Source organism: Equus quagga, chromosome 15, assembly GCF_021613505.1.
Source record: "Equus quagga isolate Etosha38 chromosome 15, UCLA_HA_Equagga_1.0, whole genome shotgun sequence".
In the NCBI taxonomy this organism is placed as follows: Eukaryota; Metazoa; Chordata; class Mammalia; order Perissodactyla; family Equidae; genus Equus; species Equus quagga.
Window position 1 is genome coordinate 12,805,213 of NC_060281.1, and position 16,868 is coordinate 12,822,080.

At 41.0% G+C, this 16,868-nt stretch overlaps 1 protein-coding gene across 1 annotated transcript in view; it reads right to left on the reverse strand.

Annotated features, from left to right (window-relative positions):
• LRRC1 (leucine rich repeat containing 1) overlaps positions 1–16,868 on the reverse strand; it is a 126,456-nt gene that overhangs the window by 39,301 nt on the left and 70,287 nt on the right. The window contains exons 3-4 of the mRNA XM_046639220.1: positions 14,384–14,462; positions 10,873–10,962 (exon numbers count right to left, since the gene is read on the reverse strand). Coding sequence (XP_046495176.1) covers positions 10,873–10,962; positions 14,384–14,462 — 169 coding nt within the window. The remainder of the gene's footprint in view (positions 1–10,872; positions 10,963–14,383; positions 14,463–16,868) is intronic.

A 16,868-nucleotide genomic window follows, 5' to 3' on the forward strand; every position in this document is an offset into this window, starting at 1 on the left:
CTTCATCACCAGGCCAACAGAAACACAGAGACCCCAACTCCACATACATTTATTAGACACTTCAGTTAAAACATGCTGTTATAGAGACAAAAGAAAGCAACGGATGTTTCCAATACTTTTACAAATGTGACAAAAAGCCAGACACTTGAGACACAGTAAGAATTACTGGTCTTTAATATTCCTACTACTACTACTGACAGAAGCAGCTCATTATACGACACAGTGTTGTAAGTGCTTCACCAGAATTAACTTTCTGGGTGAGAACACTAAGGCACAAAGGGGGATGTGAGCAAGGTCTCACACGACTGGCGGGTGGCAAGGCCCGGATTCACCAGGGAACCTGCATTTTAATCACTGTCTTCTGTCTCTCACTCTTGAGTTGTTAAGTCAACTCTGTGACTAGGTAATACGTTAATATCTATTTTTAGGTAGTAAGTAACAAGTTTTCCTCCCACCTTTGTCCCTCATCTATCTGGTTTCCCACCACTGCAACCTTTCCCATGGAAAATCACCTTTTTTGTTAGTTACTTATGCATTCACCTAGACTTTTCTTTTATGTAAAGACGAGCGGGTATGAAGACAGAGTCTCGTCCTCCCCTTTTTTGCACGAAAGACAGCATTCTGTATACATCTGGAAGTTTGCTCTCCTCAATTAACAGATTTTTGTCTCATTTACTAGCTGTATATACCAGCACTTTTTTTTTTATAATTGCATAGTATCTCACTGTCTATATATACCTTAATTTTTTTAACCACCCCCCTATTTAACAAACATCTTACACGTCAATTTCCAGCAAATTAAATTTCTGTGCAATACTGTTGGAATGACCTCATCCTCCTCCTACATAAAACATGACTTTCTAGCCTCCCTGTCACTCCCACCATTTCTACCACCAAACGGAGTTTAAAAAAAAAATCTAACAAGCTCCTGCAGGAAGAGAGTGTGTTGAAGCATTTCTCCTCAGCACACTAATGCTTAAGCTTTCACACAGTTCATGATAGCAGGGACAAAAGTTCTACTCTTGTAAGTCAGAATGCAGGCTAGCCGTATTTTTAGGATTCTATTTCAGGGACTGGATGAGTGGTTACTTTAAAGAATTTACATCTGTTCTCCACTATATTTTAAAAAAACCCTTTTAATCCTCTTGGATTTTTTTTTTTTCCATTTTGATGGCCAAAATCATTAAGAAAATAAAGCATAAAATAAATTAAGAGAGCCCAAGCAAACAAATGGTAGTGAAATATAAAACCTACAAACATTTATGACAACGTTTGACTAGGGAAAACAATATTGATGGGGATCGGGGAGTTGCTTTCACATTCACAGTATTCCTGCTTTTTCAATACCAAATTCGTATTTAAGAATCTGGTTACAAACTTCCTTATGGTGGCTTGTCCTAGAAATTCTTCTAAAAATATTTTTGTTTCTGAAATAATACTTTATAGAGATTCCTAGCCCTCAAAAAAGAGCATTAAATATGGTAACAGTTTTCAAAAAGAAGATTTATTCCTCTCGATGGCATGCACTCCTAATACAACACAGGTAAGCAGGCCAGCCCCAGGTCTTGTTAGCAAGGGCAGTGGCTTACCTAGTACAAGCCCAATCAAGGGAAGGTCAGCTTGGAAGGGTCGCAGACAGAATCAGACCCACACCCTCCGCGTCAACCTGCAGAGGACCCAGAGTCTACCTACTTGCTCTGTTTCTCTTAGCAAGCCGTCATAATTAGATGTTTATTGATGATAACCATTTAGTGACTGCCAACCACGTTTTGGGCACCATGCCAGTCCATTACATAGACTCCTCCTTCTCCTTTAAGAATGCTGTTTTTTGAGGAGAAAATTTTACCGAACAAAGCAGAGATGTTCAGATATATTTAGGCAAATTTACTTTTTTTTCTTGAGGGTATCAGTTTCTTAAATGGTAAAGGATATGGAATCTCATGGCGACAGCTACACAAAGTAAACACAAAGCAGCATGCTCCCCTTCCTAGATAGCCCAAATTCTCCATGCGTTCCCACTGGGGTTTTCGTATCCTCCCAAACTCCACTCCCATTCCGTATCACCTGAATGTTCTGGAGGCTCCGGCTGTGTGTACCTGCCTGATCACCAGGTGTAAGTAACTGAGACAAAATGACCTCAGCACATTACTCATAAGGCGACGTTACCAGCTTTTCCCGTAAGAATAAACTAGGTCAATTTCCCAGGTAGAGTATCATCCCTCAGCAGTATTAGGCTTCCAGTTTGCCTAAGGTCCATTCTCTTCTTTTTCTGAGATACATTTCACATACTATGAAACTCACCTCTTTAATGTGGACAATTCAGTGGTTTTTAGTATATTCACAAGGTTATATAAACATCACCACCACCTAATTCCAGAAAATTTTCATTACCCAAAAAGAAACTTCATACCCATCAGAAGTCATTCCTTATCCTTGCACTGCTCTTCCCACCCCCACCCACTCCCACCCCAGCCACTGGCCACCACTAACCTAATTTCTGTCTCTATGGATTTGCCTACACTAGACATTTCATAAAAATGGAATCATACAGTGTGTGGCCTTTTCTATCTGGCTTCTTAACATGTTTTCAAGGTTCATCCACGTTGAAGCAAGTATCAGTACCTCACTACTTTTTATGGCTGAATAACATTCACTTAAACGGATATACCACATTTTGTTTATCAGTTCATCCACTTATGAAAATTTGAGTTGTTTCCACATTTTGGCTACCATGAATAACATTGCTATGAACATTTATGTACAAGTTTTGTGTAGACATATGTTTTCATTACTCTTGGGTATATGTGACTAGAAGTGGAATGGCTGGATCATATGGTAACTGTGTTCAACATTTTGAGGAAGGACCTGCTCCCCTCAAATAAGGGACTACAACATTTTACATTCCCACCAACAATGTATAACGGTTTCAACTTCTCCCCATCCTCATCAACATCTGTTATTGTCTTTTTGATTACAGTAATCTAGTGAGCGTGAAGTGGTATATCATTGTAGTTTTGATGTGCACTTACTGATGACTAATGATGTTGAGCATCTTTCCATGTGCTTATTGGCCACTTGTATATCTTCTTTGAACAAAGGTCTATTCGAATTCTTTGCTCATTTTTAATTGGGTTCTCTTAATATTACTGAGTTGTATGAATTCTTTATATATTCTGGATATAAGACTCTTGTTAGATACATGATGTGCAAATACCTTCTCCCACCAGTAGGATGTCTTAACTTTCTGGATAGTAGCTTTTGATGCACAAGTCTTTAGCTTTGATGAAGTCAAATTTAACTATTTTTTCTTCTGTTGCGTGAGCTTTCGGTGTCATATCTAAGAAACCATTCCCTAATCAATGTCACAAAGACTTAGCCCTATGTTTTCTTTTTTGTGTGCGTGAAGAATATTAGCCCTGAGCTAACTACTGCCAATCCTCCTCTTTTTGACGGGGAAGACTGGCCCTGAGCTAACACCCATGCCCATCTTACTCTACTTTATATGTGGGACACCTACCACAGCATGGCTTTTGCCAAGCGGTGCCATGTCCGCACCTGGGATCCAAACCGGCGAACCCCGGGGCGCCGAGAAGCGGAACATATGAACTTAACTGCTGCGCCACCGGGCAGGCCCCTATCCCTGTTTTCTTATAAGAGTTTTAGTTCTTACATTGAGGTCTCCACTCCATTCAGAGTTAATTTTTGTATGTGGTGTGATGTCAGGTATAACTTTATTCTTTTGCATACGGATAAATATTCAGTTATCTCAACATCATTTGTTGAAAAGATTATTTTCCCTCATTGAATTGTTCTGCCACACTTGTCAAAATAATTTAACCATAAGTACAAGGGTTTATTTCTGAATTTCCAATTCTATTCCGTTGATCTATATGTCTATCCTTAAGCTTGTTTCACTCACTCTTGATTATTGTAGCTTTGTAGTTAAGTTTTGAAAATTGGAAATGTAAGTCCTCCAACTTTCCTCTTTTCTCTTGAAGACTGCTTTGGCTATTCTGTATCTCTTATATTTCTATATGAATTTTAGGATCAACTCGTCAATTCCCGCAAAAAGTGAGTTAGGATTTTGCTGGGGACCAAGTTAAATCTGTAGATCAATTTGGGGAGTATTGCTATCTTAACAATGTTGTCTTCCAATCTATCAACACAGGATATCTTTCCATTTATTTAGGTCTTGTTTAATTTCTTTCAACAATGCTTTGTAGTTTTCAGTGTATTCCTAAGTATTTTGTTCTTTTTTGGTGCTTTATAAGTGTAATTGTTTTCTTAATTTCATTTCTGGATTGTTCAATGCTAGTATGTAGAAATACAACTGATTTTTGTGTATTAATCTCGCATCCTGTAATCCTGCTGAAGTCATTTATTAGCGGTAATAGGTTTTTGTGCATTCCTTAGGATTCTCCATATATAAGATCATGTCCAGCTGCAGGTTAACTCATCTTTGAAAAGTAAAAAATGCAGTGTGTAATTTATCTGAGTAGAAATTGATACAACTGATCTCAAGGAAAATATTTTCATATTAACATGCTCTTTTGAAAGACAAACTCAGTCACACTTTGTACCAATGTTTGAAAACTCCTTAAAGCAAAATTATCCTTCTTAGATTTACCAGTGGAATCTTCCAAGTGTTTTCAGCGATAGTAAAGCAGAAGGCCATGTTCACTAGGCACTCGTTTTCAAGGGCATATCTGAAATTTTCTTGAAGCCTATCGAAGACTTGCAACTCTCCTCTCTAAGAGCCTACTGGAGGTCCCCTCCCCTACTGCTGCCCTTCAGGCTAACTGGTATCTTCAATGATATGTAAAGTCATTTACTTAATGTGACCCCAACTTTTCTACAAGGGATTTAAAGAAGTCTTGAAAAAAATGCAAATGTGCAAAAAGTTTCATGAAACGGAAAATCAGGGCCTTGGAAGGGAGGAAGAAACTGATGTGCTCATCGTGAGGCATCACACGGTAAAGGAAAAGCAGCCTCTTCAAGGAAGAACCGAAGGTCCAATCCCAGCTCTACCACCCACCAGCGGCCCCAACCTGGGCAGGGGACTGATGCCCATTTTACAGACACAGCCAGTGAGGCTTGGGATGGTTCGTGCTAACCTTATGAGGACAGTGTCGTAATGAGACAGCACATGTGCCTAACAGAGCACCCACCCGCTATAAAGAGGGGTCAGCAACCCTCTCCCTGGGTTCCTTATTGCCTTTCATCACATGGAAATAACACAGCCTCTCTCAGTGAGCATTGTGCTTTCTGGCAACAAAAGCAGAAGAGGAAATGTGATAAATGTCAGAACTGTTATTAAAAGGAAGAAGCTTACCGATTCTTCTGGTGAGGTATTTTTTTCCCTAAAAATACATATTTTTAAAATCTCTCCCTAATGGCTCCTTATATGGGGGGAATCAAGCAATATTAATGGACAATACATACTCCTATTAAAAGGTTTTAGAGCAATGGAAGGTTTTTTTCATAATTGTTTCTTTATATCAACTTTTTATAGAAACTGAGTGTGCAGCATTAAGACAAAAAAGAGACTGTGCAAGAACAGGCTAACGTGGTCCTGGCACAAAGCTTTCAGAACCCACCTGGATTACCTACGATGTCAGGCTGGAAGCCAGCAGAGTGAAGGAGGCAACACTGTGTGCCTTGTCCCATGTGTTTGTTCAGTATGTCAGAGCGATGCCAGGGTCGGAACAGACGCGAAGAGAGTTTAACAACCGAGACGCCCACTGTTTCGGGAACAAGGTGACCCAGGTGCACGCGCTAATTACATGCACACAATCAAACACTGAACAACTAGACTTCTGTGCACAAAGGACTACAGTGCTTATGGCGTGGGCAGTAAAGGGGAAGGCTGGGGAACCTGGGAACCTGTTTCACCTCCTCCAGTCACTGGAGGAGGCCTGATGGAAGAGCTAGAAGTTCAATCATTAAGTGAGGAAAAATCTCAGCCTCTTGGAAAGAGAGGACGCAGGTACAAACGTTTACCATTCACTTTGAAAAGGCTCGGAAGCTTTCTGCCTGGCCTACGCCAAGCTCAGTGGGATCAACTGCACAGGAAACCTCCACCATGCAGGCAGCTGCAACCATCAAGCACGTGCTACTGAGCGTCTGAAACAGTGGGCTCTGAACTTGAAAAATATTGGCAGCAGGCTTTTTTATTTTTATTTTTTATTTTTTTTGAGCAAGATTAGCCCTGAGCTAACATCTGCCAATCCTCCTCTTTTTGCTGAGGAAGGCTGGCTCTGAGCCCACATCCCTGCCTATCTTCCTCTACTTTATATGTGGGATGCCTACCATAGCATGGCTTTTGCCAAGCAGTGCCATGTCCACACCCGGGATCCGAACCGGCGGACCCTGGGCTGCCAAAGTGGAACATGCGCACTTAACCACTGCGCCACAGGACGGGCCCCAACAGCAGGCTTTTTTAAAGCAAATACTATATGCAACGCTAATACAACAAAAACAAAAAGCTAATTAACAGAGCTGTGCTGGCACAAACAGGGATCAGCAGAGGCACCCACCAGAGCACTGTTCTCACCCTCCAAAGCGCCCTGGAGGGACTGCAGTGGAATCCCAGGGGTCCAATCAAGCAGAGCTTGAGAACCACTGGTCTGGAGCTGCACCGGTTCCCAAACATCCTATTCTAGAAGGTGGTCCCCACACATTTAAGGATATACCTTCAAAAGCCTTATAATTATTTTAAAAATATACTAAGTACTATGTACCAATATATTGCATATACTATCAAATATACGTAGAAACAAAAATTTTCATTATTTATTTATTTTGGTGAGGTAGATTGGCCCTGAGCTAACATCTGTTGCCAATCTTCCTTTTTTTTTTTTTCTCCCCAAACCCCCAGTAGACAGCTGTATATCCTAGTTGTAAGTCATTCTAGTTCTTCTATGTGGGACGCCGCCACAGCATGGCTTGATGAGTAGTGTGTAGGTCTGTGCCCAGGATCCGAACCAGCAAACTCCAGGCTGCCGAAGTGGAACACAGGAATCATCTGGCCATGGGGCCAGCCACCAGAAAGAAAAATTTTTAAGTAGAAGATAAAACAAAAGAAAAATATTTAAAAATACTTCATTAAAGACACAAAAATCTTTTTGGCTCTCATTAGTGTGAGCAACAGGATTGAAAATGCTACATTATGCACTTAATCCTTTCTTTTACATTTGGGGAGAAAACAATTGATTCTAAATTGTTGTGTTTGACGCTTGGTTTAATGGCTGTAATCGATGAAAAAGATAATTCACAAAGTCACACTGAACCAAAAGAACTGCATCATCAGCGGCATGTATTAAATCATACTAATTTTTAAAAACTTCTGATTATGGAAGGTCTTTGTTGAAACCCAGCTGATCAATTACCATCGTCCTGGATGTCAATCACTTGTTCGTGAAGGCTAACAAGAAGGTGTTGCATTTTTAACAAAAAAGTGTTTAAAAAATCCATATAAGGTGAGTTAGTTTCTCACTTAATGTTAAATGCCACCTTTACTTCGGAAGGCTGAGTGATGAGCCATCACAGAAAAGGGTCACCAAATCTGGGATGCTTTTATTTTAGTAAAAGAAAAATCTGTGCCTATGCATGAGGTAGCCAGTATACCTCTGTGTGGTTCCAAAGATTTTCATGATCATTCTTCATCTCATTACAAAGTACTATAAAGACTCTACTAATTGAGAGACTTGCTTTATGACAGCAGCCATACTGGTGAGTACCTGGCGTGCAGCCACATAGCATAGGACGTGAGCTGCAATGCTTTCTAGTCTAGGCAGGATGCCAGTTTCTTCCCATACACCAATGGCTGAGGCTGTGCGCTCTCAAGTATTCACAATTGTGCACTCAAGTATTCAAGAGAGCAGCAGCTTATGGCTGTTGTGCACGGAGGCACCAGGGAGGCAGCAGCAAAGTTAAGGGAGCACCGCAGAGCATCTTACATCTGAGAGGGACACAGCACTACTCAACCTCTGTGAGCCAACATGTGAACTCAGCATTAGACAGTACTACAGCCCTTTCAAGGACGTATCTTTGCAAGATGGGTTTTCAGCGACTGCTGCAATAAAAGGCAAGTGAAAAATCCATGTAGAAAACGAAAGGAGGTGCAGATTGAAAAGTTGAGCAGTGCCCAGGTACTGCTCAGGTACCCACATCCCATAATAAATAATTGGGGCTATTTAAGCATGAAATAAAAAATTGTCTCAATGTATACATATTACTTTTTCAAACAGCTACTAGGTTGTTAGGACAAAAACACTCGTGAAGTAGTTTGGATCTAACTACTTAATAAACAGAATATTAGGTATCACTAGGGGAAGTAAGAAAACGTTACTGAGTCCTTAACAGCCCTGGGAACCACGGTCCTACAGTGACGGCAGGTGGAGCTGTGGAAAAACAGAGGACTGGGACCAAGAGAGCCGCACTCCTGCTCCAACGCTGCCATCAGTTCCCAAACACTCTTCAAAAACTGACTGACTGGGCAAATCAAACCCATCATGGGAAGGTGTCTGCAGGTGTCCCCAGCTCCAAGCTGCTGTGAGTCTGCTTGCCCTAGGTAAAGGCTTGGCTCTCTCCTGCAGGCTGCACACTCCTGTCCACCCGGAGCAGGCCTGAGTCCTTGAGAAATCCATAGCTTTCCCAGTTAACACCACATACTGTGCTTGGTGCCAAACAGAGAAACAGAGGTGCTGGTTTCCCTGATGCTCAAAAGGCCGCCACTGCGGTGGCTGACCCATCTGACCAAATAAGCAGGGTTAATTTATGCAAAAACCTCCACTTTGGAATCCACAAGGTACAGTATCAATCACTCAAATGGCCATTTCATGTCTTTCTCAAATTTTTTGGAATGTCAAATATTTGTGCCTTGTTTACAAAACCTACTATCTCTGAGAAGTTGTTTAGTTACCAAATATTTGGTTAAAAGCTCTAAAAAGAAAACATTTGGGAATCCTTTGGGAAACTGAAGAATCCTTTCCATGAGGAAAGTTCGCAAGTTTCAAAGAATAGTTTGCTTAAACTATAGTATACGTATGCATATATATGAGATTTCCTCAACAATTCACCACTTCAACTGTTTCGAGCATCTTTTCAGCACGGTCTAGGACACCAGAGGTGCCCAATCTTCTCCAGAGAGGAGTTTGTTCTTTGATGGTTTCTTTCTACTAAGTGCAGACAGGCTGTTACTTCAGCCTGCGTAAACCTTAAATCCACAGGCAGAAACCAGGGGGTCTCTTGCTATGGTAACAAAAATTATCAGCAACTAGACATAGGAAACTCTTTATTTCCCATTTAATTTCATAAACTGACTTATAAGAATCAGTCGGTTCACTTATCTGATCCCCAGAGTGTTACTTCCTGGGTGATTATTCACTACAGGGTTCAAGCTCAAAGTGGCATTTTGTTCTGGAAACAATCAGTATACATATGGCTGTAATAGTAACACAAGCTGATAAAGTCTAAAATAAAAACAAATAAACAAAAAAACACTACCCTTATTATTGATAGAAAATTCAGATACACAAGAAATCCTGAACATTCACAAAAACAGGTACAGATATTAACTGAAAAGATACGATAAAAAATATTGTAATTTATTCTAAAATGATTATTAAATAACATTTTCCATTGAAACAATGCAGTGGGGAGTGAGGAGGCACTCTGGTTGAATAAGGACATAGTTTCTCTCAAAGCATTAAATCTTTTTAACAAGACATGGCTGGGGGGATAGAAGGGCGGTGGTAGCTGAGAAAGAATGGGAGGGAGGGAAGCAAGGGAATTCAATTCCAAAGGCAGGAGGAGACAGGGCACTTCCTATCAGCAGGTCTACTGGCACAGCGTTAACACGTCAGCGTAAACCTCAGAAAGACAAGGAAGGACTTGCTGCTGAAACAGGGGTCAGCCAGTTGTCCTCTGCCTGCTCAGCAGGGAACTGAGGGGGTAAAGTTGTCTGTTAAAAACTCCAGTAGATCTTAGGAAAGAGAAGCTTTGCAGAACAGACATCTGTCAGACACGCTGCAGTTCTCAAAAAGCAAGTTTCTGTTTCGTCTTAGAACTTGGGCAGGACAGGTAAGCACAAGGGAAATCCTTTACGACACTAGGCAACACTGGTCCACCAGGTTAGGCCGGCCACACTGGTGGTTAAGTGGTTAAGCACTAGCCATCAGCCTGACCTAACCCACTGTACGTCCTGGAGGCATGGAAAAGATCTGCTAGGATAATTCAATTCATTCGTCTGTGCAAAGGTATAACAGAACATTTACTCACCAGCATACACCTCCTTCGAGGGAGTTTATTTCTTGCCGTGCTGTCCTCTCTGACCTCTAAGCCAGCGATGTGGAAGTGTGCCCACCCCACCCCACCAGTCTCCCATCTCCACGCCTGCCCTCCAAGCACACTACTCTCACTCCCTATTCTCCGGTCTAGGCGCACAAACACTGGCAGACACAGCAGTTGCTTAGGGGCACATACACTAGGTTTTCAGTGGAGCCGTTCGGTGGCTCTCCTCCCTAACATGATTTTAAATTACTGAGTGGCAGTTTACAACACCTGTACACCACATGCTACTTTGCTTAAATTAACTACTCTGGAATCCCTCAGTTTAAAGAGAGCTTCCAAACAAATTAGGTTTTTCACTAGTAACAAGCAGCAGCATCCTTTTTAACCATTAAAATTTAGGATGCAAAACTGGAGGCAAAAACGCGGGAGGCTGGCTATGATCTTTCTTGAGGGCGACACTGAAGATTGAATAGACAGCTTTCCGAGTAGAAAAATCAGAGCTGTAAAAGGTAAGGGGAGTGGAGCTGATGACAAATGCCCTTTCGCCCTGATATACACAAACTTCCCATAAAAACTTACTTGCCAATATTTTCAGGCAGGGACTGCAATGAGATGTCATTTACAGAAAGACATGTCAAGTTCTGTAATTCAGGAAAGCTTTCGGGTAACCTAAAACAAAACAAAATAAAACGTTAACTGAAAAAGTAAAGTGTCTAAGTAGTGTATACTAAACATACTTATGATGATTTCTTCTATACGCTAATTGAAATAACTTCCTAAAATCACATTAGATATGGCATGTCTGCCTTGTCTTCCTATATATAAGACATTTATAAGGAAAAAAAAAATAAGGACTTGATCCGCCTATAAGTACAAGGGCCTGATAAATACTTGTTGATAGGGTGATCCAGAAATAACGAAAGAGGAAAGTTATGCAAGCTCTAAGAATAAAGGGGAAAAATTGCTGTGAGACTACTGAGGGTCCAATGAAAAAAAAAAGATAAATAGTTGCTGCAGTTAAAGTGCCTAAGAGGGAACATACTATATTGATTAGCAGAAAATAAAGAGAAATGTCAGCCCACAAGATTACAATAAAACACAAGACAGCTGCTCAATAATTTTTTCCTGTAGCTTATAATCCCAGAGCAAAGCTATGGATTACTTAGAATTGATCAGTTGACAGCCAATTTCTACTTTCTTAACATTTTTTTTAATTCAATTTAAGATGCCAATCACTTGAAATAATTCTGTTTCACTATGTTCTACACAAAAGGAAATTTTTGATACTTTCCCTAAAATCCTACTGAAAAGCCACATTTCAAAATAAAATTATTGAAAAACTTACAAAGTTTACTTTCAATATTTCTATGGTTACCAATATTTAGAGAGAGAAAAAAGAAAACACCAACTGAAGGCAAAAAGATCTCCTTGCATCTAAAATGCCGAAGGTACTTCTACATAAATCTGACATTATTGACAACAGAACACAGAACTCAGTTTTCAGGAGGCGGGGGAGGACTTCTTGCTTTAGTGACATAGTGACAGTCTCTAGATTAGTCTTTCATTTCTTTCCTCTTTCCAGGTTCGTTTTTAAAAAACAAATCCTACGTTACTGTCTGGCATTTAATACAGCTAATTCCAAACTTCAAATCCAAATCCAGGCCCTGCAAGACGAGAGTATTAACTGGAATTTTCAAGTCATTGAAAGACATTCTTAGGAATGGTTTTTACAAAGTTCAAACCTCTTACATAGTGTAAGAGCGGTAAGATTTTTTATTGCTAATTAAAAAGATGCAACTTCTCTTTTCTGTCTGAGCTTTTACTAGAAAGTATATAGCATTTTATAATTTTAAAACTAGCTAAAATGATCTTAAACATAAGGAAAATGTATTTTTAAATGGCTGATTTGCTTTTTCACTTGTCCTTAACATGGAGAGCCAAACTAGTAGAATGTGAAAAGGAAGCACAGACTGAAGGTCAGGAGGAAGGAATTCTAGTCTGAACTGCCACTCAGAGGCTGCATGACCTCGAAAGGGCATTTAACCTTTATGAGCCTCAGTTTCTTCAACCACAAAATAAGTAGGCCAAGCTAAATAATTCTTAAGGTCCCTTTAACTCACAGATATCATCTTAGTTCTTAAAAATAGCACACTTGCCAAATTAAAAGGACTTTAAGAAACCCGCCATATAGGAGGCCAGGGTAAAAAGTGACTAAATCCTCACACAATGTGAGTGTGTTCTAGTGGAGAGAGTTTTGAGATAACAGTGCAATCATATGTCAGCAGACACTAGAAAAGGAAAACTGAAGAAGTAGGAAAAGAGATAAAGCAACTGAATGGATAAAAAAACTCAAGGGCAGCAAACTGAGCATTTGCCAGCTGCCTAACCCTACGAGCTGCCTCAAGGATGAAGAGCTTGGTTCCCTCAACGAACGTTTCCTGAGCACGTAGTCCATTCCAGAAAGCACAGGAGGGCTGGAGATACAACAATAAATAACAGAGGAATATAAGTTAACTTTCTGAGTCTAGTCGGGGAGTCTTGGTCAGAGCGATAACTTAAATGTCCATTTCAAGTGCTATGAAAGAAGCAGGCACAGAGCATTATGGAAGCCCAGGAGGGGACGGTGGGGAGTCGTCAGGAAACGGAGTGCTCGAGCTGCAAAGGAGGGCGAAGGGGCTGGCACAGTCGAACAGAGCAGGGACTCAAATAAATGCACACCTATGAGCACTTAGTCCAGCAGAGCGCCATGTCTGACACGGGCAACCGAGGGCGATGAAGGCGCCAAGACAGGCCGAGGTCAGATGGGGTGGGGAGGCTCGTGCAGCCCATGAAGGAACTTGGACTTTATCTTCTAGGAACAGGGAGCGACGGGAAGGTTTGGACGACGGCTAAGAAAGAGGACAAGACTAGAGGACGGGGATGACTCGGAAAGCCACGGGGTTAGAATGTACTAGATTACTATTTTTCACAAAAATAAATGTTATTAGTAATGCAATCACTGAAATTCAAAAGAGGAAAACCAGAAAATATCTTTAAAAACATATTTACTTCTCCAAAATAAGCAGATATGGGAAAAACAAGCCTAAATAGGGCATTCCCAAGCACTCCACACTCAAGAGGTCCCAAGCAATTTTGAAATGGGTGAGATGAATCCAAATTTAATCTCAATGTTAACAGATCCTTAAAAAAATACATAAATAAAAGCTTTTAAAAAGGGAAGGGAAATAAGCGGAAGGAAAATGTGCCTTTCTTCTGAGGCTACTTACAGCATCTTGAGAAATCTCAGAAACGGACCACTTGGCCCAGAGAGGCCTCTGGAACAGACTCCCGAGGGCTGTCCCTGCGTGGCCAGTGGGCACCAATTCAGTGATCCCGGCAACTCAGGTGCCTGGAAGCCAGTGGCCAGCGGGCTCATGACTGAGCCAGGAGCCACAAGAAGGGCACTCAACAGGACCGCTCAGTTCTGCCGAGGCAGTGTGCTGTGTCATATCACGAAGGACAAAGCTGGAATCAGCAGTATGATAAAACCGTGACAGGTGGCTGTATTTGGAAGGATAAACCAAACAAATCCTCAGAGCTATTGCTAAAGTAAGGAATAATGGGGTCGGCAGAGTTTTGTTGTTTTTGTTTTAAAAAGGAAAGTTAGAGAAAAGGTGAGAGAGTAAATACGTTTCAATACTAGAGTGGAAAAAATCTCTCTAATAGGACTTCTCCTTGGATAACTATGGGGTAAGCCCTCTGGGAGTTTAGAACTCAGTCTTACCCCACAAGAAGGAGGGTTCAACAGGGGCTTTACAAACTACTCCAATTCCTCATATTGCTTCAGAAACACACTCCTCACTTCTGCTTTGTACACTCTCCTGTGCCTCCCCTTATCCCCCAACAACATCCTTTCAGAGCTCCAGCAATAGTGTGCCTTTCACTGTGCAGTGCCACTTATAAATAATTGCCTGTGAAGGTTGGCCATCCTTGAAAGAGACAGCGATCCATCTCGGTACCTCCAAGATGGGTATCTTGATTGTGTTCTTTGCTTGGATCTCAAAAAAGAAATCCTTAGTACTATAGACAGAAAAGCAAGCAGAAAGTTTACCTAGTCAGTGGGTTCCCGCTGAAGTCAGCTATCTGTAGTGCTTTACAGAATGAGATGCTCTCTGGAATTTCAGGAATATCTGTAGGAGTAAAGAAAACGTCTATCATTTACCACCATTGCTAACAGTTTTCATCATCCTCAAGATGGACCACAGTCACAAAAGAATATCTGGAAATTACTACCTCCATTCACATGTGGCATGGATTTCTAAAGTATTTTGCTACATTTATATTATATTTGCTTTCCTAAAAGAAGATACATTCCTAACAGAAGCCCATTAAAGAAAAATATTAAAAACAACCACCACTAGCAGGTCCCATCACCCTATCAAAAGTACTGATGGCATTTTGTTGTAATTCCCATTAGGCTTTTTTCCTTATGTTTTCATTTAGTTGTATCAGTACAAAGTATTCTAACGTACGCATTTTTAAATTATGGATTTTCCTCTGATTACAAACATGACAATTTGGAAAATAACAGAAGAGTACAAAGAAGAAAATAAAAACAAACAACATTCCCTTCACCTAAGGATAACGTTTGTGATTATTTTTTTAATTGTCACTCATACACACACACACACACACACACACACACACACAGAATATGTATAAATAGATTATATTTCAAAATACTAGATTCATGCTGATTTGGTTTCTTTTACTTTACATTATTTTACATACCTTTTTCCCTGTCATTATTTTTCCATATAGTTTGTCATTCTTAATGGCAGAAAGCCTACTGCATACATTTTCACAATTCATTTAATCAATCCCCTGTTGTTGGACATTTACGTTGCTTCCAAGTTCCTGATGTTACAATTATATTTATGTCCATTTTTGATTACTTCTTTAGGCTAAGTTCCCAGCAGTGTAATTACCATGTCAAAGGCATTAACATCTCTACAGCACTTGACAAATATTGTTAAATTGCTTCAGATGGGGCAAGTTATACCTATTTATATTTCCATCAGCACGTACAAGGCGCCCAATTCAACATCTCTCCCCCTCCTTTCTTTCTCTTACATTTTAAAAAGCGCCAGTGTTATTGGTAAAATAATCTGGCAACATTTTGTTTTATAATCCTTTTATTACTAATGAGGCTGAATATTTTTCGCCATGTTTACCGGCCACTAAATATTGTGATTTTGAAATGACCAAAATTTTTATTTTAAATTCTTCTCTCTCAGTACGAAACCTGAGGTTACAGCTTTCAGGGCTTTAAAAGGCTGGTTCACAGCATTTAATTTCAAGAATACATTTATTTTGGACACATTAACATTAAGAAGGGCTAAGATAGAAAAGGTTCTCGTGGCCCCAAGCTGTTTCTCCTACCAGTTTGACAACCGCAAGCTGAGCCAAAACATACCTAATATTTCTAAACTGGGGGTGGCAGGGAGAAGAGAGAAATGAAGGGAAAAATGGATGCCCTGGTCCAACAACCACAAAGTAAGCAGAAGCTACATAAAAGCTTTTAGTTGACATTTAAAAGCCAAACACATTTAAATTTGGGGCAACATTCTCCTCACACTATTCTCTACTATGCAGTGTCATATAAGGGAGTGAAGAACAAACACTATGATCCTAGTTTCATAAATATAATAGCAATATACAGAGAGCTTGTCCACAGTTGAATCTGGAATGGAATTTTAAAACACACACACATTTGTGGGCCCTGAGCTACAACCGCAATGCTAGGCCCTTTCACACACATTCCTTTATGCAATCTCAGCATAAATAATTTTAACTTTCGTTCTGCGAAATGGACAATAAGGCTCGGAGAGATGCCGTGACTTGCACGTGGTAACAGGCCCGTTTCACTGACACTGGCCCTCCCGCGCTGAGGTCAGGGCACGGCCATGCGTAAGAACAAACGAACACACATAAATCCATGGCAGAATCAGCACTGCCATCCAGGCAAGTGAGGCAACAACACGCCACGGGCTTGCCTGGGTCTGAAAGGTGCTGGTCATTGCCCTGTGCACTCCACGATGGTCCCTCTTCTGCCACTACTTCAGGGCCTGGTGAGCAGTTTTCATAAGACTGAGAAAAGAAGTGCAAGTGACGCACCAGTCCCCTCAAAAGTGCCAAGGAAGAAGATCGAGCTGACACTAAAAGACAAATTTCACAGCAGCCTGCTGCTCTATCCAAGAAAAACACCGAGGAAACAGAGGAAGAAGAAAAGTACTTCAATCAGGTAGAAGTCTTGATACTTCTCAGAGCATCAGAGACATCACTGAAGCTGGGAAGATGGGCTGACAAGGGCACACAGGCAGAGCAGCTACAAGAAGCTCAGAGAGGGCTGGGGGGCATTCAGGGGTCTGAGGGTAACAAAACCAACCGCCAGAGAACACAGCTGCCTTGGTCCACGCAGAGCCGCTGGGAGGTCTGGCTCTAGGGAGGCGCTCTCCCCCAGGCTAGCCTACCTGCATACGCGGGAGAAACAGATCAACAACAGAACACAGGACTCCTGGCCCCAAAGACCACTT